Raw genomic sequence first — 26896 nt, forward strand, 5'->3', positions numbered from 1 at the left:
CGTCTGAGCCGGTGACTGGCGGAAGGACGGACGAGTGCAACTCTTTTGAGACTCGATTGAGACAGGAGCTTCGATGCTTTTTAAAAGGCATTCAATTGTCGGCATTACACATTGCAACAAGACTCAAGAGAAGGCGATGACGTCGTCCAGCATCGATGTCGCGTTGACGGTGACCGAGTTTGGTAGAAAATGCAGATCGAATTCGGGCATGTGCTCCAGCAGCCACGTCTTGGCAGTGCACCAGTCGAGCGATTGCGCTCGGACGACCGAATTCCGCCAGTCGACTAGCTGCGGGTCGAAGCAGGTCATGTTGGGAAGTGGCGGCGAGAGTGTGACGTCGCAGCGGCACCGAAGCTGCTGGCTGCTCTGTGATCCACAGCGGGTAGGCGTAGGTGTCGTGGCCCAATCCGGCGATCCAGTCAGTCCAGGGTGCAGAAGCGGGCGGCATGGAGAATTTTACAATGGCATGGAGAAGTCAGCCGTCTCAAGAAAAACGTCAATTCACACTCCAAGTGCTGCATCATCTGTCCCGCGTCCACCCATAACGCGCGCTGGTGTCCACACCAGTCCGAGCCTGACTGTTCTTCACCTTCCTACCTACCTACCTGCTGCACTCCAAGTGCTCCAAGTGCCTCTCCTCCTGGTCCTGCTCCGAAGCTGAGTGGGGCCGACTGGGCTGTTGAGGGGGGCGAGGCGGCGCTCGCGGCGGCGTTGTCCGCCGCCAAGGAGAGGCGCGCGGCCACTGCAGCTGCAATGGCAAAGGCGGCCGCTGCCAGGATGGCGGCGGATGCGGCACGGCGCTCGTAGGGAGCTGCTGAGTGTGCTGAGGGGCAAACGCGTGCCGCGTGGCCCCTCTCGGTACGTGTACGGGGAAGCTCGAGGACTCTCTGGGGGCTGTGGCGCTGTGCGGTGTGGTCGCGGATGCTTGTCGGGGTAGAGCCGCGCCGTATACACAAGCAGGGGAGAAAAGCAGCATCCGCGTACACACAACGTTCTCTCACACACACCTTACGGCCCTTGCACCCTCGCCTCGACCTTCTTTGGCAGCAGCTGGTTCGACAAGTCCTCTCCGTGGCCTAGACAGCCGCGCTCGCCCTGGCCCCAGGTAAAGGCGGCGCCGTTGGCGGTGAGGGCGAGGCTGTGGTCCTCTCCCGCCAGCACGGCGACGACGCGCTGGCCAGCCAAGGCCTCGACCTTCTTCGGCTGCAGCCGGCGCTGCTCGTCGCCGTGGCCCAACCTGCCAAAGCCTCCACTGCCCCAGCTCCAGACGGCGCCGTCGGCGGTGAGGGCGAGGCTGTGCATAGCTCCGGCCGACACGGCGACGACGCGCTGCCCTGCCAGGCCCTCGATCCTCTTGGGCAGTAACTGGTTCTGGTCGTCGCCGTGGCCCAGCCGGCCACAGACTCCGCCGCCCCAGCTCCAGACGCTGCCGTTGGCGGTGAGGGCGATGCTGTGGTACACTCCCGCCGAGACAGCGACGACGTGGTGGCCAGCAAAGGCCTCGATCTTCTTTGGCTGCCACTGCTCCTGCTCGTCGCCGTGGCCCAACCGGCCGAAGCCTCCCCAGCTCCAGACGGCGCCGTCGGCGGTGAGAGCGAGGCTGTGGTTAGCTCCGGCCGACACGGCGACGACGCGCTGCCTTGCAAAGGCCTCGATCTTCTTCGGCAGCAGCTGGCACGTTGCCTGCGGATCAAGTGTCAATGGGCCTCAGCGCAGCCGTGTGTGTGTGCGCGGGGGGCACGCACACACACACACACACACACACACACACACACACACACACACACACACACAGAGAGAGAGAGAGAGAGAGAGAGAGAGAGAGAGAGAGAGAGAGAGAGAGAGAGAGAGAGAGAGAGAGAGAGAGAGCTGCTCCTGCTCGTCGCCGTGGCCCAGCTGGCCAAAAACTCCACCGCCCCAGCTCCACACGGCGCCATCGGCGGTGAGGACGAGGCTGTGCACGCGTCCAGACTCCACGGCGATGGCGCGCTTCCCCGCCAAGGCCTCGATCTTCTTGGGCAGCAGCTGGGCCTGCGCGTCGCCGTGGCCTAGCCGTCCGTGCCAACCTGCGCCCCAGCTCCAGACGGCGCCATCGGCGGTGAGCGCGAGGGTATGCAGATCTCTAGCCGACACACTCACGGCGCGCTCGCCGCCAAGCGACGGGAGGCGCGTCGGCGTGTTGAGCCGCGTCACTCCCTCGCCGTGGCCGAGGATGAGGTTTTGAACGTGATCCGGCGTTGAGCCGCACGACGAGAGCCGCCCCTCGCCGTCGATGAAGACGCTGTGCTGAACACCTGCCGACGCCCTCGCCGGCGGGTTGGACTCGCGCAGCAAGGCAGCGCAGCACAGCCACCGCGCGGCGCAGCCCTCGTCCTCTGGCGGCGCCGGCAGCTCGTAATCGCGCTCTTGCGCCCACAAGCGGATGCCCTGCTCCGCGAGTGAGGCGTGGAAGAGCAGCGAGACGGCCGCAGCGCGAGCGATGTCGGCGGGGTCGCAGCGAGAGAGGACGCGGACGAGGAGCTCCGTGGGGAGGTCGAGGAGGCGGGCGGGCGGCGGCGTGGCTGGCGAGGGCGCGGAGGTGGAGGCCTGGACGATGCGGCGCCTCGCAAGAAAAAGAATTCTCCCCGCCGTGAGGTTAATGACTGCACTCTGCTCCAGAGGCAGACTCCCTAGGGTGGGCGACGGCTAGCGCACCACACACCTCTCCTTAAAATCCCTGTGTGGTGGCGGCGTGCCGTCCTCCCATCCCTCCCTTGGGTTGTCTGTTTTCTTTCTTTCTTTCTGCACTCTGCTCCAAGTGCTCCAACGTCTGTCGATTGCATGCGAAACAAAGACAAGACCAACGCACGGGCAGAGGAACGAGAGAAGAATATAGGATGGATAACGCGCCTGTTCAAGGCATGGAGGGTGAGCCACGCTGAACGTGCTGAACGTAGAGCCGAACGGACGGGAGGACGCCGGGGAAGAAGACTCCGAAGAGGACGAAACACCAGTGGAAATCCCGTCGTCAGCTGTCACGATGCACCCGAAGGGGATCCCAGCGCCTGGCGAAGAGGAGGTCGCGTCCACGCCCTGGCTGCCAGCCAGAGGCGCCGCGGGCCTCCTAGCCGCGCTCGCCGCCGCGAGCGCTGCCACCTCTGCCGCGGCCGCCGCCCCGGCCGCCGCCGCCGCGTCCGGAGACCCCGCCATCGCGCTGGCCACGGGCGTCGCCATTGCGCTGGCCACCGCCGCGCTGGCCGCTCCCGCCGCCGTCGCCGCTGCGGCGGTCGCCGCCGCCGCCGTTGCCGCCGCCGCCGCCGCTGCCGCCGCTGTCGCCGCCGCCCCGCCGGCTGCTGCCGCAGTGCCGCTACTGTCGCGCCCACCCCCGCCACCGTCACCGCCGCCGCCGCCGCCCAGGCGGCCGAGCCGCTTGGACGCGCCGGGGGGCTTGTGCTTGAGCCGGGCAATGTCGGCGGAGGATCTCGGAGGCGACCGCGCTGCCGAGGTGGGTGTGGCGGCGGGACACGCAGGACTCGTGGAGCCGCTGTCCGAGCAGGGAGCGGGCGCCGCTCTGCGACCGCTCATTGCCGTAGAGCGGGTCGAACTCGGCCGCCTCGAGGGCGCCCTTCCCGACGGACTCGAGCTCGTCGAGGCGCTCGAAGGCGAGTATGGACCCGGCTTGCAGGCGCGCCGCTCGCACCTGCTCGTGCACGAGCCGCAGCGCCCTGCGGGCATCTCCGGGATCATTTCGCTCGTCGCCAATCGCGACCTTGAGCCGCTCGAGGTGCGTGTGCAGGTCGTACATGTAGGAGAGGGAGGGAAGGAGGGTGCACACCTCTCGTTGGTTCGCGGCCCCGAGCTTGCGGTGCAGCTCTGCGTGCACGGTGTCGCCCGCCGCCGCTGGTGCGTAGTGCAAGGTCCGCAGCTGCAGTCCGCGCTTCTGCTCAAAGGGGTTGTCGCTGTCGTAGTCGCAGGCAAGCTTGTGGCCGCCGAACAGCTCGCCGACAGCATCGTCGCGACCGACGCCGCCGCCGAGGCGGGGGGGGCCGCGGTGACCACCGCCGCCCACGTCGTCCTCCGACGAGTCGGCGTCGGAGTCTGGGAGGGTGGGAGGGTCGGGGCGCACCCGCTCGCGGTCCTTGGCCGCCTTGCCGCCCGCTCCGCCGCCGTCGCCGCCGCCACCGCCGCCTCCCGGTGGGGGGTCTTCCCCGTCGGGCTGGGCGGCTTGAGCCTCGAGCCGCTCGAGCCGCTTGCGAAGCACTCGTAGCTCCTAGGCCGAGTCCACAGGAGCGGGAGGCGCGGCTGGGGCCCCGTCGGTGCCCCCGCCAGCCCCCGAGGGGGGGGGCTCCGGCCCAGAGCCATCTTTTGCCTCTGCGTCTTGGTCAGCGTCGGAAGCGCGCTTTGGCGCGGATTTGCCCCTATCGTTGGGCGCACGGAGGGAAGGAGAGGTGGGCTCCTGCCCGAGAAGGTCGCGGGACCTGCGCAGAGCTCGCTCTGCGTGATGCCGCTCGAGCTTGGGCGTGCACGCAAGGGATCACGCGCAAGCCAGAAAAATCAAATGTTCTTAGCTTGTTGCCCCCCTCCGAGACTGGAGACAGAACCCACCCGTACACAGGAGAGATGGGACTGCCCCCCGCCCCCGCTTGCCCTGACTGCACAGGATAGCGTGCCCCAATCGGCGACACATAGCGGGGGACACTGCGCAAGGAGGGGGTGCGACGGCTTTCTTTGTCCTCTCGAGGGAATGTTCCGTCTCGGCGCCCATGGCCTTTTCTGAGGTTTCGTACTGATGACGTCCTTCTTGGCACTTCGGGCGTCGGTGTGTGTGTGTGTTCCCTCGGTAATGTGCTACGGGTATGGGCCGCCGGTTCGACGCTACCGGTCCACGAACATCTACTCTGTTGAGGTCGGCCGGTGGCACCTCGATGGTCGAGTGGCCTCCGGTTCGAAATCGGCGAGTTGACCCTTATATTTTTTCGATATATACTTTCACACCTGAGCGGGCTCAATTTTGCTCTGATGCCTCCTACGTATTCGAACTCAAGTTCTCGGGCAGGCGCCCGGTGCGTTGGTCGTGTTTCGTCACGGGAGTCACGCGCAAGCAAGAGCAAACAACGGGGAAGTTCACAGCTGAGCTTACCCGGCGCGAGCGGCGGCGCGGTGGGGTGGACATCGCGGGGAAAAGAATTCGCATCGTGCGTCTTGAGTCCTGGGTTGTGTTTTCGTGTGAAGCTCGTGCTCGGTGACAAGGCGAACGCCCTCAGACGACTTTCCATCTCATCAACGAGGGGCACGTCACCGACATGTGTGAGATCGGCAGATGATCGGCGGGGACCTGCAGTCCCAGCGCGATGTCCACTATGAAGTCAAGGTGCCTAGCGCCCTCACAAAGACGAGGCAGGCTGGGCAGGGCTCGGCGGCACACGGCGGATGCTGTGCGTCACTGGGCCACAAATTTGGTTTCGGCAGGGCTCGGCGGGTCAACCAAACCTTGCTCAAGGTTCTTGGGTGCAAAGAGCGCGGGCACAAGTCACAGGGCCCGCTCGTCCATGCGACCGGCAAAGGCTGGGTCAAAGAGCACAAGGGACAGTACTACGACGCGCTCCATGTCAAGAACGGAATCGTCAAGATTTGTCTCGTCGAAAGCCAGGCGGTATCGCGCCGCCAACCAAGAGAATCATCTTCAACTTCGCCAAAGAGGTCGGCAGCCCGAGCGCCGTCGACCGCACCGACTACGGCACAGCCTCCGGCAGCGCCCGGGGCTTCGTCCAGCACCACTCGCAACAGCTCTCGCGCGCCGCCGTCTGTGGCGACGCGCAGAACATCAACAACGCTGCTCGCAACATGCGTGTCGCGCACTCATTCATGACCGGTCTCAATGTCCCACCCCCCTGCGCGCGGGCCTTCTAGGCCCGCGGGTAGTCTCCCCCCATCCCCAGGGCCTCCAGGGCTCGCACCTCAACCTCTCACAGACCAGCGCATTCCCTGCGCGTATTTTCTTCTCATAACAAGGCTGTGAAGAGGGGTTGTTTGTGCCGTGTGGCTCCCACCTCCTCACTCACTACTCGCTCCAAAGCCCGCGGAACCTCTCGTGCCAACTGCGTGGCCACTCCACATCAGCAGGGTTGGAGCATGCAGCAAGGCTGGTACTGTCCCAACTGCTACGCGCCCAACCAGGATTTCATGCCGGCATGCGCTCGGTGCGGCAGCGGCAAGCCGTTGGCGTACCCGATGCAGCAGATGCAGCAGCAGCAGTCCATAAACCCCCAGCCCCCGCCCCCGCCGCCCCCGCTGCAGCAGCAGCACCACCAAATCGGTGGCTACCGGGATCCGCGCCAGCTCGGCTATGGCCAGGCGGCGCCACCGCTGGCACACCACCCGCTCGCTCAGCACAGGCCGCCGCCACCACTTCCCGGGCAGGCGCCTGCGCACATGCTCCACCGGCAGCAGTTTGCGCACCCCCGCGCCGGCGCGTACAGCCACGAGCAGCAGCTCTTCCGCGGAGGCTACGGCGGCGGCTCGCTCGGCCCGCCTCCGGCCTCTTATAGCGGCTTTGACTATAGCGCGGCGCAGCAGTACGATGACGGCCTCGACGCCGAGTACGCGCAGCCGCCCATGGCGGAGGTGCACTACGGGGGCGTCCCTGGCGGATACGGTGGCCACGTCGGCGCTCCCAGGCACGAGGGCGTGCACTACCGCCGCGACGGCGAGCTGGCTCGGCACGGCGGATCAGCAGAGGACGGCCTCTTCATCTCCGCGACAGAGGCGCAGTGGGCGATGCTGGTCGAGGCGGGCGCCACCTCGCTGCGGCGGCTCTTCCTCCTCATCGCCACCGAGTCCGACTACCGCGCCCAGCGGCCCGTCGGCGCGCCGCACGGAGCCGTCCTCAAGACGGCACGGAGTAGATGCGCCTCTCGCGTCGCAGTCCCGATTTGCAGTCGGGGCCACCGCGCTCGAGAGAGAGGGGAGGGAGAGGGGAGGAGTCGTGGCGCTCGAGAGGGTCGCCCTCGCGAGTAGGTGCTCTTCGCCTGGTGCCGCTCCGAGGGCCGCGGCGTCCACCTCTGCATCGACGAGGCGGTGGACGCGGGCTACGCCATCGAGGGAGGCTCCTACCCGCAGGAGTGGGTCACCGCGTGCGACGAGTGGCCGCCGAAGAGGGAGGCGCCGCCGCAGCAGCGGCCCTTCGTCGCGCCCGACAAGGACGACCTCGAGTCCTTCCCGGCGCTCGGGGCGGCCCCGCCGGCGCCGGCGCCCCCGTCGCCCCCCGCCGAGCCAGCCCGCCGCGCAGTGCAGGACGAGCCGCCGCAGGCCGCCCCGCAGGCAGAGGCGCGGCAGGCGGAGCCGCAGGCGCTCTTCAGCCTCGCCGGGGCGGGAGGGGTCAACCCGGACGCGCCCGAGTTCCACTGGGCGTGCGACGCGCAGCCGGCGTCGGCGCCGCCGCTCTGGGGTGAGCAGCAGCAGCAGCAGCAGCAGCAGCAGCAGCAGCAGCAGCAGCAGCAGCAGCAGCAGCAGCAGCAGCAGCAGCAGCAGCAGCAGAGTCCTGGTGGCTGGCTGCAGCGGAGTGGCGGCGCGGCCAGCGCGCAGGATGCGTCGGCGGAGCAGGAGCAGGCGCTGCTGCGCCAGATCCTCGGCGAGGCGGGCGGCGCGGGCGGCGACGGCGGCGCCGAGCTGCCCAAGCCGAGCGGCTGGGCAGCCATCGCCGCGAAGCCGGCGCTGCCTGTGCTCAGCCGGCCGCCCCCGGCGGCGCCGGCCGCTGCAGCGGAGCCGCTCTCGCTCGACGCGATCCCCGGCTGCCGCGTCTTCACGTCTTCGTCCGAGGTGGTTGTGCAGCTGCACCAGACCAACATCGTCACTCTCCACTCCAGCGGCACCGTCACGCTCAACTCCGGCGGTTGGCGGACGCACTCGACGCTCAAGGCGATGAACGCCGTGCTCGAGACGCTCTCGCCGCCCGCGCGGGTCGTCTCGGACGGCCCCCTCTCGCAGGGCGCGTGGCGCCTCTCCCAGCGGCCAGACTCGCCGCACGAGACGGAGCAGGTCGAGTTCCGCGACGGCATGACGCTCACCGCCGCCGCCCCGCCCAACCTCGGCTCGCGCGCCGCCGGAAACAGGGGCGCGCGCGGCGGTGCGCCGCCGCCAGACTACGTCTGCAGATTGTGCGGCGTGCCCGGCCACTGGCTCGACCGCTGCCCGCACAAGGGGGACCCGAAGGCAAACACTCCTGCCGCATCCGCACGGCTCGAGACGGCGCGGGGCTCACCCGAGATTGGCCGGTTGTATAGGCGCCTCCGCCGAACTACGTCTGCCGCCTCTGCGGCCGGCCCGGCCACTGGATCCACCTCTGCCCCTCGATCGGCGGACCCGGAGCGCCAAAGCCAGACGAGCAGCCGACCAGGCAAAAGGCGCAGCTGCGCACGGCGCCGCGCGCCGCGCACGTTCCCGCGCCCGCGCCCGCGCCTGCGCCCGATTCGCCCCCGCCCGCGCCGCCCGGCGCCGCAACGGCGGGCAGCGCCGAGGCGTCGGAAGAGCTGGTCGACTCGCTGCACGAGATGTGCGGCGCGACGCGCGAGCGCTGCCGCTCCGCCCTCAAGGCGTGCCGCGGCAACGTCAACGCGGCCGCCGAGCTGCTCCTCCACCAGGGGTTCGACGGAGAAGCCGCGCCGCCGACTGCGGCTCCGACCGCGGTGCCCGCCGCGCTCCCCGCCGCGCTCTCCGCCGCGGCTGCTGCGCCTTACGCCAACCCGCCGCTCCCAATGCCGGCACCTGCGGAGAGTGAGGCAGCCTACGCCGCTCTCCCCGCGTCGCTCGGCCTGGACCTCAGCAGCTTGTGGAGTGACGACCCTGCCCCGTCCGTCCCCGCGACGAGGCCGAGTGCCGACACGCCCTCCTTGCCGCCCCTCACGCCAGAGGAGCTCTCTGCCATGCTTTCGAGGCTCGAGCCGTGACCCGAAGCAGAGTTTACATATTCCGAGGCGCAAGCCTGTGCTGTCCCGCTCTCCCGGGGCGGGCGGCGGGCGCGCGCCCGCTCCTGAGTTGAGGTGTCCTATTTATGTGGGCGCGCGTCCGCTAAAATAAAATAAATAAAAACGGACACCTCTACTGTGAGATGGGTAAAGGAACAGGCCCCCGCCCGAGGCCCGTGCGCGATCAATTGTGCGGAGCCGGAGCGGGTACAGGGTTCTTTGTGGGCGCGTCCGCTGTTTTGTATGACAGTCTAAAATATATGTCTGCCTGCGCGAGCCCTGCCTCATGCGATAAAAATCGTATTATAATACGCATGAGAGAGTAGTTCCGTGGAGGAGCGAGGCCGGGGGGCCGCGGGCCGCGTCGAAAACCTCGAAATATGCCTCTCGCCTGGCGTGCGCCTTGGTCGTCGTCAGGGCCTCAGCGCCGGCTGGCCGTCTTCTTCTTTGTCCTCTGCAGCGACTGCGACGACGCGGACGTGCCGAGGGCGGGCGCGCCGAACGGTGTCGTCGTTGCCGGGGCGCCGAGGCCGCCGAACGGGTTTGCGGCCGGCGCCGCGGCGCCGAAAAGCCCGCCGGCCGCGGGGGCGGGCGCGGCGGGCGCGGCGCCGAAGGGCGAAACGGCCGGCGCGGCGAGCAGCCCGCCCCCGAGGCCGCCCAACGCGGGGGCGGGGGCTGCGGCGAACGGGTTGAGGGCGGCGGGCGCGGCGGGCGCTCCAGCGGCGGCAGCGGGCGGCGGCGCGGGAGGCGGCTGCTCAGGCGCTGCGAGCGGCATGGGAGGGTCGTCGGGCGGCTTGTACTTGTCGCGCAGCGCCTGGTGGCGCTTCCGCGCGGCGGCGAGCGGGTCGTACCCGAGTGCCTGGTTGGCGGCGCGGAGGAGGGTTGGCGGGAGGGGGGGCCGAGCCCCTGCTAGAGTGTGCTCCGAGCGTGCAGCCTGTAGAGAGTGCGGTCTCTCCGCGTGCTGTCTCTCAGCGTGCTGTCTCTCAGCGTGCTGCCCGGCCGCCTGGCGGAGCTTGCTGCGGTGCTCCTCCATCCGGACGTGCTGCGCGTGCAGCCGCGCGGCAGCCCGCTCGAAGAGGACACGCTGCGCCTCGAGCAGCTCCGCGAGCCCGCCCCCCCCCGCGCCTGCGTGGCTCGCCGGCGCAGGCGCGAGCGCCGCGTCGAGCTCCGCGATGTGCGCCTGAAGGGAGGCTCAGAGCTGGCTGTGAGTAAGGGCCGGAGAGGGCCCGGAGAAAGCCCTGTGGCGTCGAGCTCTGCGCCGTGCGCCTGCAGCGCCGCCGCCTCCTCCCCCATCGTCCGCAGCCGCGCCTCGAAGAAAGGCGAGGGCAGCGCCGGGGCGCGCGCCGCGAGGTCCCCGCGCGCAAGGTCGCGCTCCATCTGGTGGCCTGGCGGGGCAGGCGCGGTCCACGTGTGGCGTGCGAAGGTGGGGTGGGTGGGGGGGGGAGGGGATCCCGTGCTCGCCGCACCCTCAGAGACCGTGCGCTGCACCGCCTCCTTGTAGCCGACTAGGGCCTGCGGGTGCATGCCGCTGGACGTGTCACGGGACGTGTCACGGGGCTGTCGAGCCGCCTCCTTGCAGCTCGGCGGGGAGCCTGCGCGTCGAGCTGCGACCGCTGCTCGAGCAGCTCAGTCTCGCGGGCAGCCTCGGCGGCGAGCTTGTCCGCCGCGGCGATGTCGAGCGAGGCCGGTGCCGGGAACCGGTCCGCCACGGCGCGCCACTCGTGTATCTTCCGCTCCGTCGACGAGAGCCACTCCTGCGTCTCGCGAGGCAGCTGCTCGTACGTCGCATTCAGCCGCAGCAGCGACTGCGAGCCGGCGGCCGGCGCCGCGGGCGCGGGCGCCGCGGCCGCGCCCCCGAAGAGGGAGCCGCCGCCAAAGAGGCCGCCCGCCGCCGGCGCCGCCGCGGCCGGCGCTGGCGCCGCGCCGAACAGCGAGCCGCCTCCAAACAGGCCGCCTGCTGCCGGCTTTGTTGTGGCCGCGGTGCCGCCCGCAGCAGTCGCCGCCGGCGCTGCCGCGCCTAATATGAGCGCCCTCCACAAGTGAGATGTGCCCAATGGTCCGTGGGCAGCGCTGGTTGTGGGCTTGCCAAACAAGCCGCCGCCGCCTCCGAAGAGGCTGGTGGACGCTGCCGCCGGCGCAGCCGCTGGCGTCGCCGCACCGAAGAGCCCGCCCGCGGCCGGGGCCGCGCCGGGCGTAGCTGGCGTCGCGGCAAACGGGTTGCTCCCGGGTGCTGCGGCGCCGAAGGGTGTGGAGGTGGCCGCTGGAGCTGCCCCAAAGAGCCCGCCCGGCGTCGCGCCGGGCGTAGCTGGCGTCGCGGCGAACGGGTTGGCCGGCGCTGCGGCCGCGCCGAACATCGTGCACACCGGCACACCGCTAACAGCAACGCGGGCTTCTCTGCCTCGAGGTGGAAAAGAATTTAAACAAAAGAACTCTCTCTCACAGCAGACGCACAGCTCGGAGGTGCGAACTGGCGCGTGCTAGTACTATCACCGGCACACCACCGGAGCCGTGAAAAAGAATTCTGTGCATACTTAGCAGCAGTTATGGCGGCGTGCCCCTCCCATCCCTCCCTTGGTTTGCGTGTTTTCTTTCTTTTTTACGAGCTCCGTGCACCAACACTGGGCAGGGTTTTTGGCGCGCACTGGCACTAACACAGGTACACCACGGGAGCCGCCTAAGCGACTCCTGCGGAACGGCGAGGCACTTAGCTCCGTGCACTCAATGGGACAAGCACTCGGCGTGGGATTGCCTCTGCTCGTGGTGAGGTGACTACTGTTATCACCTTCTCACTCCATCCGTCCACCCAACAGAACAGCGAGTCCTTCGCACAAGCCTATGACGCCAAACTTGCTCACCCTTCGCAGGAGGCACTGGGCCATGCGTCCCGGCTCAGTCGGACAGATTGGCTGAAGTTTTGAGCCCACCCCCAGCCCACCGCTTGAACCTTAGTCCCCGACCCCACATCGACGCGAGGCCGAGGGCCCCACCTCGGCCATCCCAGGGAGAGCGGAGAGGGAGGGTTGCCCCCACACCTACGCTTTATCCGGGCGCATGATTTAGTCGTACTCTACTCACGAAGACGAGCGTGGGCGGCGCACGTGCGGCGTATACGCTAATGCGGGGCAACGGGCCGCGTCCCACGGGGGTGCACAATGCCCCTTCAATGGGGGCGTCTTCGCTCATTTTTACCTTAATTAATAAACACGAGAGGTGTCAACTAGAGCTGAACACTCTACTCTGAACAGTCCACAGGGTCTGCAGAGTGCAGTCAGGTCTCTTATTGCGGAGAGTGTCCGGTCATCTTTGATTTGTGATTTGAAGATCTGCTCGGCTCGCGTTTGGCGCCGCCCGCACTCATCTGCTGAAGGGTAATATACGCAATGGACAAACCCTACACTCTTGGCGCTCTAGATACACGTCGTGCTCTGTCAGCTGGCCGGCGCTGCAGAGAATTCAAGCGCACGTGCAGGTAGGAGCGCGTGCAGCTGGCGGAAGCGACCAACCTGTGCCACACGAGAGAGCCACACGTGAGAGGTTGTGGTTGGGACGTAGCCTCCCCTCCCTCAGGTCTGCCCAGCGCACCTCAGCGCCCGACTCGACTAAGCAAGTGACGAGCCCCTCCTTTCCTCGGCGCGCCGTGCGACCCGCGGAGTGCACAAAACCAGCGACGTCCTTGGGCATATCGAAGAGCAAGACATGCCGCAACCGCGGGAAGTCGAGTCCTCGTGCCGCCGCCGCAGTGCACACGAGTGCCCGCGCCTCACCAGAGGCGAAGCGAGCCACGGCCTCCGCGCTTCCCTCGGGGGCCGCCGCCCCCTCACACAACAGCGCGGCGCGGAGCTGCGGCATCTCCGCCACGAGGCGCCCCTATCGCGCAATCCTGTCACGCTCGCATCTCCACGGCAGGTGGCGCCTCCCTCAGGGTGCGCGCGCGTGGACAGCGGCGGCGGCGGCCGGCTCGCAGAAGATCATCGTGGTCCCTAAGAGAGGAGGCGTAGCCTCGTGGGGCTTGCGGGCTCGGAGGCTTGAGGCGAGGGGGTGGCGTCGCCGCCCTCGCGGAGCCACGGGTCGTCCTCCGCGCTGCGCAGCGCCGAGAGGAGGGCCGTCTAGAGACGCGGCACAGTAGCGTCACAAAGGCGAGGCGGCGTGGCGGCCAGAAGGAGGCCAAGGCAGAAGGAGGGCCACCTCGCGACTCGCGCCTGCGGCTCGCGCCTCCCGCAGTCAGTCAGAGGGGCAGGGTGGGCGGGGAGAGGGAGGAGGAGCGACGGCGCCGGGCCCCAGGTAGCGGAAGAGCTGGCGCAAGGTGGGGACCATCACCCCTCGCTGGCCGGCGGTGGAGTGCTCGCTGACGCGCACGGCGCGGCGGAAGCGGCGCGTGAGCGCGACCTCGTGCTCCGAGGTGAGGAAGGCCGTGGCGAGGAGGTGCTGTGTGCCGGCGGGGAGAGCGTCGAGGAGGGCGTCGGCGTCCGGCCGCAGGGCAGTGTCGTGCGGCCGTCCGCACAGGACGGCGTCCGCCTGTGGCGAGGGTTCGACGTCGGTCGCGAGGAGTGAAGGGCATCGGTTTCTGCCCCATCTCTGCCCATCTCTCGTGCGCCTCGTCGATGGCAACCGCTGCTAGCCGCGCCGCCCACTCACGCCCAGCGCCACCCGACGCTTCGAGGCGACGGCGCGCCCCAGCAGCTGTCGCGACCAGGAGCGAAGGGACGCGCGACGCATCCTCCAGCAGGCCGCCGACGCCAGTCAGCGAAGCGCCAGTGTCGCAGTCGAGCTCGACCGGAGGATCCAGGCCGGCCAGGAGGGTTCGCGCTGTCGCAGCATGCTGCTCGACGAGCACATCGCTCGGCGCGAGCAGCAGCGCCGTGCAGGCGGCGGAAGGCCTCTGCTCCACAGCTCGAGTCACGCTCTCGAGCAGCGGCAAGAGGAGGGCAAGCGTCTTGCCGGAGCCCGTTTGCGCCACGAGCAGCAGGTCCTATCGCGCGGCGAGCAAGCGATTCACTCACCAGGCGATCATCGAGGGCGGTCTGGCGACTCGCGCCTCGCCGCGCATGGCCGGCCGAAGCGCCTCGCACTGCATGGCGTTGGGCTCGAGCACCGAGAGCCGCGCTCGTACCGCCTTCGCGAGCGCGGGCCGCACGAAGTCGCGCCACCTCATGAGCCGGCCCTCGGCTGCCTCGCGGGCGTTTAGACAAGAGGCCGCCTGCGCACGTTTATTTTCGTCGATTGCCGCTGAAACCCTTCTGATCTAAGCTGCAGGCGCCGGCCTATGAACTCTATGCTTTGCGCATGCCATGGATTGTACGTACCGCACTCCGACGAGGGACGCGCGTGCGCCAGGGCGTGCGGACGGGGGAGACACGAGCTCAGCCTCCCCGCCCCTGCAACGATGGCGATAAATACCCCCCGAGGGGGGACGGAGACGCGGTCACGCCGAGGCGGTCGCCCACGTCTCGCTCTTGGCCTGTTTGGCCGGCCTGTCCTCGGGCTGCCGCTGCTGCTCCAGCTCGCGCACGCGCTTCTCGAGCTCCACGAGGCGCTGGACGAGGGCGGACACCTGGTACGTCACCGGGTCGTGCACCACGCCCGGGCGTGACGAGCCTGTCGTTGGCGTGCCGGTCGGGAGCACCGGCAAGGGCGAGCGCCATGTGCTGGAGCCGGCCTCCTTCTCCTTCTTCTCCGGCTTCGGGTTGCGTAGTCGCGTCTTGGCCACAAATGGCGGCGAGACGACGCTGAGGTTTGGGAACTCTTGCAGCGTCTCCTGCTCAACGTTGAGGAAGACGAGCAGCCGGAGCCGCTTGCCGAAATTGGACGAGATCATCCGCTTGCCCAGCCGCAGGCGAAAGAAGACCTGCCCGTCGGGCTGCACGTCCACCGGGCCCGCCTCGCGAAGCTCCACGCCGTCGGGGCCGACCAGCTGCACAAACTGCCGGTCCTCGTCGCTGAGCAGCCGGATGAGCGGCAGGCCGTCCTCGGTGACGAGCGCGACCGAGACCTTGTCCTTGGTGTACGGGATCGGCGTGTCGCTGCCGCTTGCGCGGGCCATGACGGAGACGTTCATCTCAAAGTACTTGAGGTTCGAGAGGATGTGCTCGCCGCGCACGTGCGACATCAGCGAGTCAATCTTGAGTACGATGGAGCCGTAGTCAGGAGCCGCGCTCGGCGCCGCCGGCGCCGGCACCAAGTCTATCGTGGACGGCTGGATCAAGTTCTTGATGCCGTCAACGGACCACCACAGGCGAGACGAGGTGATGCTCTCGAGCCTGTCGGGCGGCGCGGGAAGGAGCTCGTCCTCACCCTCGTCGTCGTCCAGCTGTGGGTGTTCTCCGACCGGAATCTGCACGAAGGGTGACATGGCGGAGACACTGCACGTGTCCCGGACGGGCTCGATTATCTCCAAGGAGCCGCTGACGCGCGTTTTGTTTTTGGTTTTTGTCAGTGCACCCCACTCCCGATCGAACATTCCCGAGGGTGAACTGCTGACAGGGTTAACATTCCCGAGGGTGAACTGCTCAAAGGGTTTGCGATGAGGAGCGATCCGAACGTGGCATTCGGGGGATCAGATTTTTTTGTTATTTTGCTTCTGCAGGCAAGAGAGAGAGCGAGGATCCGAGCACCAATAGCAGGCTGCCCAGCCTTGCTTGCCTTCGTGCCGCCGAGTGCGTATCCATGTGAGAGAGATCCCCTGTGCCCTGTGCCCAGCCGCAGCCCTCTCCGCGCCGCGATGTGCCCCCCCCCCCCCCCTCGACCCTCGTTGGCCTGTACACGTTTTTCTCGCCAAGTACGATCTATATTCGTTTTCCGTATTCTTTCCGTATTCTTGTCCAAAATAGGGCCTATATTCTCGAATATGACAAGAACACAGCTCCAAATAGGGTCTATATTCTCAAATACAGTGGGTTGCGGGCATTAAGAAAGCGTGGCATTAAGAAACCACGCCGAGCGATTCCCGCAAAGAATTAAGAAACCACGGCGCGCCGCAGGCGTGGCTCCGAGAAAAGGCAGACACCTAGGCAGACACGACGACACGAGTGTGAACAGACGACGGGAGCTCCCAGCTCAGCTCAAAATTTCTCGTCGCCTGCGGCGCGCGCACTTGGCATTGTGCAAGTCTGCGGTGTTCTGAGTGAGCGGTGTGGATGGAGGCGTGTGCGTCTTGAGTCGGTGGCATTCTGGAGACTGGCTGGCGGCATCGGATCCGGGACCGCAGCTCACCTTGGAGCACTTGGAGTGCAGTCAGTAACCTCACATCCAGGGCCGAGGAGCTCAGAAGCGCACCCAGCGGGCCGGATGATCGGTATCGGGTTGCGGGCAAGAGAGCCCTAGCCCCGGGGGTGCGCGTTCGCAGGGCAAGGGCTCTTCCCTTATTCTTATAAAAGGGCCGGCTCTGACCTTTGACCTACAATGCGAGGAGAGAGAGAGACGTACAATGCGAGAACACAACCCCCTCCACCTTTTTCTCCCAGTAAGCTAAACGTACGTACAATGCGAAGAGATCCACTCAGGATTTACCACCAGCCACCTCCGTTGCAACTGTATTGCGAGAGTAATAAGTAGCCGTTCTTAAAGCCTCCCCCGTCACTTAGATCTGGCAAAAGCGGTAATAGAAAAGCGAGCTTTTACTTCTTTTACTTTTCAAAGATAGGATCCGGTTCTTTGGCTGACTAAGCCCGAAAAACGACCAGGCGACCACTGTACATGCATTCGCCATGCGTGCTACTCTGCTCCAGTTGCTTGCCCCCACTTGTTACGCATTACCAACCCTGCATCCATCGCAATCGGCGGAGCTGCAGCAGCCGCAGGCTTCACCGCTGCAACTGCACGCTGCAACGGGAAGATCCCTCAGCTCGGCGTCTCCCGGCTCGTGCTTTCGCTACTGCTCCTGGAACTCCTATGAATGGACCACAAAGTGCGGATGGCCCAACTGTGTAGGTTGCGTGCAGTGCACCCTCTCACCGCCCCCGCCGCCTCCGGCATTCCCACCCATGGTGTTGCCGCCGCCGCCGCCGCTACCACCGCCACCGCCTCCGCTGCCCATGCACGTGGCCGTCGACGGGTGCCCAAATCCGTTGAACCCTGCCCATGTTGAAGTTCCGGATACAGCCCTTTTGGCTGCTCGCTGCTGCTTTGACGTTGTTGGTAGCGACGTCCCTTCCTGCGTGTCCAAGGTCGGTGGCCGGTGCCTGCCGCGCAGAGCCAAGTACGAGGACGCGGAGGCTGCGTGCGCGGACAATGGAATGCGGCTATGCACCGAGTCGGAGCTGATGGCTGATGTGTGCTGTGCCACTGGCTGCGGGTACGATGGAGTGCTTGTGTGGAGCTCCACAACTCCACCGCCGCCGCCAGTGCCGCCTCCGCCGCTGCCGCCGCAGCTGCCGCCGCTGCCTCCGGGCCCGCCACCATCCCCGCTCGCGCCTCCCTCGCCGCCGCCGCCCAAAATTTGCTCATACCCGAGCATTGAGGCGGAACGACAATACTGTGGCGACGGCGGTGCCACGGCCCTTGCTGCCGGCTTCGCGCCCGACCTCGCCACGTGCCAGCAGCGGTGCGAGAGTAGCAGCGGGTGCAGCTTTGTCTCCTACTTCACGACCAAATGGTGCCGCCTCACGGCGACCTGCGATACGGTGTGGACTGACAGAACAAGCGCGACGCACCACACGGTCAGCGTGTACACATGCACGGCACCGCCGCCACCGCCAAACTTCCTCCTCATCTACTCTGACGACCAGAGCTTTGAGGAGTTTGGCGCTTACGGCGGCGAAGTGCATACGCCCAACCTCGACAAGCTAGCCAACGAAGGCGTCAAGTTCATGGGGGGGCACGTGACGTCTACACTTTGCACACCAAGCAGGTGGAGTGTCCTAAACGGCCGTTTCGCTTCGCGCAGCAGCGACATACTCTCGCAGTACCCGGCGGGCGGCCCTGTCAGCATCGAGTGGAACACCTACCTCGTCCAAGGCGACCTGACGATAGCGACGGCGCTTCAAGACCACGGCTACCTCACGGGCGCGGTCGGCAAGTGGCATCTCGGCGCACCGCGGCTCATCTACCCGTACGACCCGAGCCCGGACTACCAAGACCACCCGTTCCTCGAGAAGCAAAACAACTTGACACGAGACCACTGCAGAGAGTTCGGCTTTACGGTGTGCGACCGCGTCTACCGCTCGAACGTCGGTGCCGTGGAGGTGAACAACGACATCCCATTTGAACTCAAGTACCACAACCTTGAGTGGGTGACGGGTGGCGCGCGAGACTTTCTGGAGCAAGCCGAGCAAGCCAAGCTGCCGTGGTTCCTCTACTACGCTTTCACGGCGCCGCACGGCCCTCCGATCAAGTTCAGCCTTGAGAAGAAGGAGTACGCATGGCTCCTCGCATGCACTCACTTTCACGCCCTCAAGATCCCCGCCTCTCAGCCCTCCGCCGGCCCCCCTTCCCGACCTCTTCTCTCTCTCTCCGCCCTCGCAGGTACATCACCCCGCTCGGCATCCTTTACGACGACATGAAGGACGCGCCGCAGGAGCACCTCCAGCCAAGACACACGGTCCGCGATCGCGCGCTGGCGGCCGGCATTGTCGACCGCGACATGCAGGCAACTGCCCACACTGGGTGAGCCAGCTCAGCGGCAAAGCTGAGCGTTCGACGCATGGAATCGCAGGCCATCACATGGATGGACGACGCTGTGGAGTCGCTGATGGCCAAGGTCGACGAGCTCGGCATGCGCGAGCAGACAATGACCATCTACATCTCAGACCACCAAGCGGACGTGATCGGAAAGGGCACCTGCTACTGGGCCACCAACGTGCCTTTCATTGTCAACTGGCCCGGAATTGTCGCGCCCGCTGTGGCCGGGACATCACTGCTCACCTACCACCTCGACGTCTTCCCAACGATCCTCGACTACGCAGGCGCGCAGCCTCCGCTTGCATCCGATCGTCTGTGGCCCCGACACATATCTCTGCCCGCCGGACACTAGGCATTGACGTCACGGCCGTTGAACCCCCTGAGGGCCCGACGAGAGTGCTGCTCGCCTGCGGGGGTGGCATCGCGGACCGAAAATGCGAAGGCATGCCGGAGAGGACCGCGTTATTGCACGAGAAATACGGCGTGCGCTGCTGCTCCGATAGCGCAAGAACCGTTACCATGGGCCCGGCCACCGAGAAAGCACCGACGTGGCCCAAGGGCGAGGGCTGCTCGGTGTGGGCAGAGTCGGATGACGGCCTCGGCCCCGGCGGGGTTGCCCAGTGTCGCAAGTCCTCGACGTATGCCGAGGCCGAGGCCGCCTGCCATGCAGCGGGCGCCCGCTTGTGCACTGCCCCAGAGATTCGCGCCGGCTGCACCCAAAGCACCGGATGCGCCTTGGACGGTGCGCTCGTCTGGACGAGCAACCTGACGTCGTCGACTCCCGACTCAGTCCAGCTCGACGGCAAGAGCCTCCGGCCCATCCTCGAGGGCGGGCCGGTCGACTCAGCGGGCGAGCCGGCTCCTTGGCTGTGGCGGATGTACATTCTTCTCGAAGTCTTCTACACGCGCGCGGTTGTGTCTTGGGACGGTTGGAAGTACTTGGCCAAGCGCTTCCCACCCGAAATTCAGGCGATCGCAGACCAGGGCATCCCGGTGGACCACCAGGGCCTTCCGCCCGGACACAGGCAGTATCTGCGCCTGTTTAAGGGCGAGCTTCCGGAGCACTACCCATTCTATCTAGACGACGACCAGCTCTACAAGATTTACGATGACCAGAATACATACCTAAACGAGACCATAAACTTGTACGACTCGACCGACCCAGCAGCTGTGGGGGCGCTGGCTCTGCTCGAGGAGGCAATGCGAGATGCGAGCGCGGCGCTGCCCCACACGTTCGGTGAGTTCGCATCATGATGACACACTGCCCGGCAGCGTTTCGTGAGCTCAGCTCTCCTCCAATTTGCGAGGACAGCCGACGTGTACACTGTAGTCACTACTTCGGCGCTCTCACGCCATACTTTTGAGTCACTTGACACTTGACCCCTTTTTCCACTCCCGCTCGAGGGGGAAGAAATGAGCACACTCCGCCACTCCCGTCTCCGCGCCCGGCCCGGGTAATGGCTCCAATGGCTTTTTCGTTCTGGTTCTGGGGGGCTTGAGCACTTGAGCACTGGATACAAGGGTCGATTCCGCATGGTACATGGTACGGGACCCCTCGATCGTCTCGCCCTCCCTCACTGGTGTGTTCATTGGGGGGGGTCATAACAAACACGGTACCGGAGGTCGAGGTGCACGCTGCTGAAGCAGTGTCGCCCCCCCTCTCCATCATGTGTGGCTTGTATCCTTGTACAAAAAAGAGTCTAGATAGACTAGAATGCCGCGCGCGAATATGTGACACATATGTGCGCGACACACGTACGTCAGTGTCACGAGTGGCGGTGAGCTCGGGAGACTAGATGAGGTCAGAGAAATTCGGGGAGCTCGAGTCTTCTCTCTCATGCCATGGACGACTACTCTTTCAACCCCCAACATGTCAATACCGGGTAGAGAGAACCAAGAGCGGGCGACGAGCTAGGATGCATAGGTGGAGGGCTACCGGGAGCTCGCTACAACATGGTGCTCACCGAGCTTCCAGACTGGACGAGGGACTGGCCACGACCGACACTGCCTTTGCTACCCTTGGGCGGCTGCGAGGTTCCCCTCATTTCGGCTGCGAGGTCGGCCTCATCCATCGTCGCCCACCTGTGCCCCCCCGGGATGACCTGCCTCTTATTGCCGTCGAGTGCCGACGCCTCGAGCTTACTGGCGACTGTCATCCCAGCCGGTATGCCGATTAGGGTCACCGGACAGAGCAGGAAGTACGAGAGGAGCACGCCCGAGGAGAGGGTGAGGCATGTGGGTGGCTCGACGAGGTCGCCGAAATGCTTCTCGAGCACCGCCCCAGCCGCCTCGCACATGCCCACACTCATCTCGCCGACGATTTGCTGTGCGATCGAGTCGAGCTGCATCAACGAGAGGATCATGCAGACCAGATACACCTCGAGGGCCGAGAAGGAGAAGCAGATGTTGAGCACCAAGCCGAGGATATGCCGCGCAGTGGGCGTCAGCGGCACAACCCAGCAGAAGAATGCGAGCGTGTACCACAGCAGGGGCGCCCCCATGATCATGACAAAGTAGGCGTAGCAGTAGGCCTCCATCAGCCAGCCGAAGGAGGCGGGCGAGGCAGTTCTCAGGCCTAGCCCGCTGTCAATGACGGAGTAGTCCTCTGTTGCGGCGTCACCGAGCACGACTCCAAGGAGCCCGCCCTTTGAGAGGCGAAAGACAGGGAGGAAGCACGCGCCTGCGGTGACGCCGAGCGCAACCAGCAGCGACAGCGATACGAACAGGTTGGTCCAGATGCCAGTGCGCCCGCAGATTGTGCTGCAGCCCCGAAAGGTCTCAGGCACGCTCACCTTTGCGCCCTGGTTCCGCTTCGTTCGCGGCGTGCGGGCGCACGGATGGGATGGCGGCAGCGCGACAGTCTTGTGCATGTGGAAGGCGAGGGCGGTCGGGACAAAGGAGATGACGACCGCGAGCATAAAGTACGAGATGCCCTCTGTCGGCATCACCTCCACCATCACCGAGGCGGCCGGCGGCCCGGAATCCAACTCGGGGTCTAGTGGTGCGGGGGGGGATGGTGGAATGGTGAAGTCCATCTTCATCGCGGCCATCAGGATGAAGATCATCAGCGAATCAATGTTCGACCACTTGCCCATGGCCTCGAAGAAAGCGAGCAGGAACCCGCGCCGCTTGACGGGCAGCACCGAAGGTGGCGCCCAGAGGCAAAAGACGGTGGTCGTGAGCTTGACGGTGGGCCAGATTCCCGAGAAGACGACGATAAAGGACTGTGGGACGGTGATCCACGCGGGCGATGGTCAGCGAGGCGGCCGCGCTACCATTGGCTTGGGTTCTCTATGTAGGGGGGGGGAGGGGGAGTTGGGAGGGGGGCACTGGGGGGGGGGGGGGGGGGTACCGAGAGGACGTAGCCGAGACCGCCAGTCAGCCAGAACCGGATCACCGACGAAGGGAGGCCCATGCCAAACGCGTTGAGCGGAGGAAGCGGCGCACCGGCGACATCAACGGTGGCGCGCACCACGGCTCCGTTTAAGAACGGAGCGTTGGAGTAGGCGAAGAGCAGCGCGTTGGCAAGCATAAAGATTGTTAGGGACCATGTGATACAGGGGTGGTAGTAGGCGGCGATTGGCAGCTCCGCCTGCCCTCCCTTGGTGCGGCCGCCTCTGCAGCGGCAGAGACAGTAGCAGAGAAAGTGCCCGCCGATGATCAAAGCACTGATGCCGTACGCAGCGGCGTAGACACTGATCGAGACGATTTTCTCCGCCGCAGGGATCCAATCCTCTTCCTCGGGAGACGGCGGCGGCGGGCCGTTGACGCAGATGTCGCGCGCCATCTCGAGCCCAACGACTATCCCGTCGTTGACCGCACCAAGAGTACCAGGCAGAATGGCGGCCATGAGGTCACCGATGAAGTCACTCCCGATCGTCGCTGGGGTCGTGAGGCTATTTGCCGTCAGCGCGATTTCGAACATCACGTCGCTGCCGCTGAGCGAGTCGAGGTGCAGTCCAACGAGTGGGGTCAGCAAGCACGGTGTGGCGAGGTCGGCGAGAGAGAGTGCGCCAAGCGCATCAGCTGCCACAAGAACTTGCTGAGCCGCCTCCGCCGTGAGGCTTATTGCAGTGATGTTGATGAACAGCAAGAGGTCCTCACCTAAAGGAGGACAGCAGGGTGGTCTTACAGGACGAGGCGAGAGGCAAGCCGGGCAAGATGCGGAGCCGAGCACCCAAAAGCGACACGCGCACTGCCACCGAAGCGCGCAGGGGCTCGAGAGCGTCGATAGTCATGCCAGCAGAGGTCACAAGGAGCGTGGAGGAGAGCATCTTGGGCACCAAGTGCTCGGGTACGATAGCGTTCAGGTTCTGAGAGAAGTCGGAGGTCGTGAACAGGTTCTTTTCTGGTGGCGCGCCGAGCGCCAAGCGCCTGCTCCGGCCAGTTGGGGTTGATGGTCCTCGAGACAAGGGCGCATATTTCCAAGCGGGTGGGACGAATCCATCAGCGACGAGGCGTTCGGCGACGCCAAATATGAGCTCTCGGCTGTAGATCGGGTACACCATATCCTCTCCGTTCAAGCTGGGCCCTGCTCTGGAGGCGAGCAGCAGCGATACCTCGCTAAGCGACGCGAGGCCCGACACGAAGACGTCGCTCACGCCAATCTCGATCGGCGTCGGCTCTGCGAGCGGCGCCGTCACCACCAGACTCACCAGTTCCCCCGGCAGGCTGATGCTGTCGATACCAAGAGTCCGCATAGCCAGATTGGCCCGCGCCGCGTGTTCGGCCGCGGTCTCATTGTCAGCCGCAGCTGCGCCCTCCAGCATCGACGTGCGATCGGGCAGATTCGCCCACGCCCCTGAGAAGCCGCGCGGGGCGACGCCGGCTCCGCAGCCGTCAAGATTGACCCCTGCGATCGCACTTGCGAGCATGTTGAGCCCTGGCCCGCCAAGAGCGGCATCGATGGCGTCAGCGATCGCGCCAGGAAGGGAGGCGCCTGCGAAGAGTTGAACGGCGTAGCCTGCTGTCGCGAGTGCCGCCGCCCCCAGTGTGCCGTCGCCGTCGGCGGTGTGCGGGTAGGCGTAGCCGATCTCCACATCGCCGGGCGACAGGCGAAGCGCAAGATGGCGAGGCTCGAAGCCAATGACGGCGAGGGCGCACTCTGGCCGCTCCGCCAGCCGGGCGAGGCTGATCGCTTCCATGGCGGCCTCGTCGGGCGAGATGGCGAAGAGCGCCTCGACGTAAGTGTCGCGGATCTCGACGTCGGCCACAAGCTCTTGCACGAGCGGCGGCACTTGGCAGCAGAAGCGGTAACACGCCGTCCCGTCATCCGTTGCCTCATTCTGCGCGTCAGACTCGTAGTCGAAGGGGCACTTGTGCTCGGCGATCCACGCGCATCCGTTGCAGCCCTCGCTCGGCTCCTCGGCAGGGATGGGCGTGAGGGTGAGCTTGAGCGCGGCGTGCGCCTTGAGCGACGGCAGTCGGGCTGCGACACGGACGGAGCGCGCGTCCACCAGGGCGGCCGAGGTGTTTTCAAAGTGATCGAGGCCTCGCAGCGAGAGCGCCGAGAATTCGACGGAGCCCGTGCCGAGAGGGCCGGCGGAGAATGTCGGAATTTCAGGCAGATGCGAGGCGAGGTCGATCCTGTCGGGCGCCTCGGTCGCGTCGAGGGCGGGGGGTGGCTCGACAGTCATCACGGCGACGACACGCATCAGCCGGCTCAGCGCCTCGCTCACGACGGCCTAGGGAGAGGCAACCGTGGGTGAGCACATGGCTTGCGGGTTGCCTTTGGGCGGCCGGTGTGCGAGAGCCTCGTTCGAGATGGTGTCGTTGAGCCACGAGAGGGCGGGGTCGAGGCCGCCCTCGCCTGCCCAGCTGAAGCCACCTGGCCCCTTGGGCCCTTCGGGCTCCGGCGGCGGTCGGTCGGCGATCATCTCGGTCAGCTGCAGCTCGACATCTGTGAGCGCCGGGTCGACGTCCTCTGTGATCATGAGCGCGACCTCCGACTCGATCATGTTTGCGATGAGGCCGGAGAGGATGCCGATGGCCCCGTTGGCAATGCCAGATCCAAAGCCGACGTTGATGTTGATGGCGCTCATTGGGATTGAGAGGTCGCCTTTCATCAAGTTGATGCCCGCCGGCAAGCCGCTCTCTCCTTGCGGCTCAAGCGAGAGCAAAAAGTCGCCAGCAATGCCATCAATGACGACGGAGAGGTCCGAGAGGGGCGTCAGGAGGGGCGAGGCGAGGCCACGGAGAATGTTCACCGTGCCCTCGGTCATTCGTATCCTCACCGCATCCGCCTCGTCCGAGGGTCCCGCAATGACATCGAGCTTGCCTATCGCGCAGCGCAGACCGGCGGCGGAGAAGGAGAGGGCGAGCTGCGGAGGCACGTCGGACGAGATGGAGCTGGCCAGATCGTGCACAAAGATGCGGTAGCAGTCCGCTTGCTCCACCTTTACCGTCACAGAGGTCGGGTTCTCTTTGCGGCTCGAGAGCTCCAGCGTGGCAGCCTCGATCTGGAAGGCAGTACTGTACAGGTAGCCGCCCAAGGAGTCGATGGTCGGTGCCACATGGCGTGGCAGAGAGGACTCGGACGCCACGACAGCTCGCAGCGCTACCGCCAAGACCAGCCATCGCATCCCAGCGCGACTCTGGCGGCGGACGTCGCTCGCGCGAGGATGTGCAACAACGCGAGGGGACGCACCCCCGACGGCAAAAGTTCCATCCATGCCCATTTGCAGGGATATACCGTGACAGAAAAGAGAAAAACAAGATCTCATCCAAGCCTTGAGGCACGCACGTTAAGTTGAGACAAGAGAGACACTCTCGTTGATAGGTGGGTTGAGACACACACTTGAGGCGGGTTCGGTGCACCTGCTGCGGCTTGCAGGCGCCGCGGGCCGATTGCGGGCAGGGGGCGTCCCTTGGGGTGTGAAGATACGACGTATTTTCTTCTCATAACAAGGCTGTGAACGGATTCAGGCTGCAACCACCCCTTCCTCATCAGGGAACCCGTATCGAGTTGTGTGACCGCCACGGGCCAGACGAGGGCAGAGCATCATGGGTGGGCGCTGCTCCCGCTTCCCCCGCCCTCCCCGCCGCCGCCCGCCGCCCCCGCATCGCGACATCACCCCCCGGGCCTCCGCCCGCCGGACCTCCGCGCGCTCCCGCCACCCACCGGACCGGCCGTCCGGGCGCAGGGTCGCGCGTGTACGTCGGCAACCTCTCGTGGCACACGTCGTGGCAGTCGCTCAAGGACCACTTCCGGCAGGCGGGCGAGGTGGTGCACGCGGACGTGATGCAGCACGACGGCCGCTCCAAGGGCTGCGGCATCGTCGCCTTCGCCACGGCGCAGGAGGCGGCCAACGCGATTGCGACGCTCGGCGAGACGGAGCTGGACGGCCGCACCATCTTCGTGCGCGAGGACCGGGAGGAGGCGGCGCCGCGTGGCCTGCCGGCGCCGGGGACACGGGCGCCGGCACCGGCCGGAAAGTTCTACGGCGGCGGGCTGCCCGCCCCACGCAGCCCCGCACTTGCCGGCGGCGCAGCCGCCGGCGGCTCGCGCGTGTACGTCGGCAACCTCTCGTGGCACACGTCGTGGCAGTCGCTCAAGGACCACTTCCGGCAGGCGGGCGAGGTGGTGCACGCGGACGTGATGCAGCACGACGGCCGCTCCAAGGGCTGCGGCATCGTCGCCTTCGCCACGGCGCAGGAGGCGGCCAACGCGATTGCGACGCTCGGCGAGACGGAGCTGGACGGCCGCACCATCTTCGTGCGCGAGGACCGGGAGGCGGCGGCGCCGCGTGGCCTGCCGGCGCCGGGGACCCACACCAACGCGCCCCACATGGGCGGCTTCAACGGCCTCCCTCCTCCGCGGGCGGTCCGGGCTGTGGGCGCTGCCGCTGCGGCTCCGCCCGGGGGGAGCGAGACGCGCGTGTACGTCGGCAACCTCTCGTGGCACACGTCGTGGCAGTCGCTCAAGGACCACTTCCGGCAGGCGGGCGAGGTCGTGCACGCGGACGTGATGCAGCACGACGGCCGCTCCAAGGGCTGCGGCATCGTCGCCTTCGCCACGGCGCAGGAGGCGGCCAACGCGATTGCGACGCTCGGCGAGACGGAGCTGGACGGCCGCACCATCTTCGTGCGCGAGGACCGGGAGGCGGCACCGCCCACGGCGGGCTCGGGCGGCCGCGCCCGGGCCGGCACCGTCCAGACCTCCGGCTGCCAGGCGCGCGCTACCCCCCGCGCGCGAGAGAGCGCGCTCGCTGAGGGGGTGCTGAGGGGGTGCTGAGGGGGTGCTGAGGGGGTGCTGACGGGGTGCTGAGGGGGTGCTGAGGGGGTGCTGACGGGGTGCTGAGGGGGTGCTGAGGGGGTGCTGAGGGGGTGCTGACGGGGTG

General features: G+C 66.4%; 8 protein-coding genes across 8 annotated transcripts in view; 4 read left to right on the forward strand and 4 right to left on the reverse strand.

The window, feature by feature from the left end:
- The first annotated feature begins 8399 nt into the window (after positions 1-8399).
- On the forward strand, positions 8400-9047 carry EMIHUDRAFT_358946 (hypothetical protein). Its single transcript, XM_005760480.1, has one exon. It carries the CDS (start codon positions 8529-8531, stop codon positions 8922-8924), a length of 396 nt encoding a protein of 131 aa, XP_005760537.1. The 5' UTR covers positions 8400-8528; the 3' UTR covers positions 8925-9047.
- Positions 9048-10241: 1194 nt separating this feature from the next.
- On the reverse strand, positions 10242-11296 carry EMIHUDRAFT_453155 (hypothetical protein; the record flags this gene model as incomplete). Its single annotated transcript, XM_005760481.1, has 4 exons — positions 10242-10325; positions 10408-10454; positions 10535-10959; positions 11029-11296. Coding segments are annotated over 4 exons (822 nt in total), but the record flags the coding sequence as incomplete, so codon positions are not given.
- A 1074-nt stretch (positions 11297-12370) lies between these two features.
- EMIHUDRAFT_453156 (hypothetical protein) lies at positions 12371-14094 on the reverse strand (the record flags this gene model as incomplete). Its single annotated transcript, XM_005760482.1, has 5 exons — positions 12371-12445; positions 12525-12809; positions 13254-13457; positions 13537-13911; positions 13972-14094. The coding sequence occupies 5 exons, from the start codon at positions 14092-14094 to the stop codon at positions 12371-12373; spliced, it is 1062 nt and encodes a 353-aa protein (XP_005760539.1).
- Positions 14095-14125: 31 nt separating this feature from the next.
- EMIHUDRAFT_438359 (hypothetical protein) lies at positions 14126-15319 on the reverse strand. Its single transcript, XM_005760483.1, has one exon. The coding sequence runs from the start codon at positions 15289-15291 to the stop codon at positions 14365-14367; it is 927 nt and encodes a 308-aa protein (XP_005760540.1). The 5' UTR covers positions 15292-15319; the 3' UTR covers positions 14126-14364.
- Positions 15320-16645: 1326 nt separating this feature from the next.
- On the forward strand, positions 16646-18546 carry EMIHUDRAFT_217656 (hypothetical protein; the record flags this gene model as incomplete). The annotated part of the gene is made up of 5 exons (XM_005760484.1): positions 16646-16845; positions 17131-17242; positions 17399-17758; positions 17843-18291; positions 18402-18546. 5 exons carry the CDS (start codon positions 16646-16648, stop codon positions 18544-18546), a joined length of 1266 nt encoding a protein of 421 aa, XP_005760541.1.
- A 33-nt stretch (positions 18547-18579) lies between these two features.
- On the forward strand, positions 18580-19811 carry EMIHUDRAFT_217657 (hypothetical protein; the record flags this gene model as incomplete). Its single annotated transcript, XM_005760485.1, has 2 exons — positions 18580-18868; positions 18910-19811. The coding sequence occupies 2 exons, from the start codon at positions 18580-18582 to the stop codon at positions 19809-19811; spliced, it is 1191 nt and encodes a 396-aa protein (XP_005760542.1).
- Positions 19812-20503: 692 nt separating this feature from the next.
- Positions 20504-25138, reverse strand: EMIHUDRAFT_106155 (hypothetical protein; the record flags this gene model as incomplete). Its single annotated transcript, XM_005760486.1, has 5 exons — positions 20504-21781; positions 21910-22661; positions 22735-22870; positions 23117-24226; positions 24257-25138. 5 exons carry the CDS (start codon positions 25136-25138, stop codon positions 20504-20506), a joined length of 4158 nt encoding a protein of 1385 aa, XP_005760543.1.
- A 659-nt stretch (positions 25139-25797) lies between these two features.
- EMIHUDRAFT_217660 (RNA-binding protein) overlaps positions 25798-26896 on the forward strand; it is a gene marked incomplete at both ends in the record, with an annotated part of 1523 nt that continues 424 nt past the window's right edge. Inside the window, one exon of the mRNA XM_005760487.1 lies at positions 25798-26640. Within this exon, the coding sequence (XP_005760544.1) occupies positions 25798-26640 (843 nt within the window). The remainder of the gene's footprint in view (positions 26641-26896) is intronic.

This window comes from Emiliania huxleyi, assembly GCF_000372725.1.
Source record: "Emiliania huxleyi CCMP1516 unplaced genomic scaffold EMIHUscaffold_75, whole genome shotgun sequence".
Taxonomy (NCBI): domain Eukaryota; phylum Haptophyta; order Isochrysidales; family Noelaerhabdaceae; genus Emiliania; species Emiliania huxleyi.

Coding starts and splice junctions, on each gene's coding strand:
- EMIHUDRAFT_358946 (XM_005760480.1), top strand. CDS start 8,529: ATGTGCGGCGCGACGCGCGAGCGCTGCCGCTCCGCCCTCAAGGCGTGC.
- EMIHUDRAFT_438359 (XM_005760483.1), bottom strand. CDS start 15,291: ATGTCACCCTTCGTGCAGATTCCGGTCGGAGAACACCCACAGCTGGAC.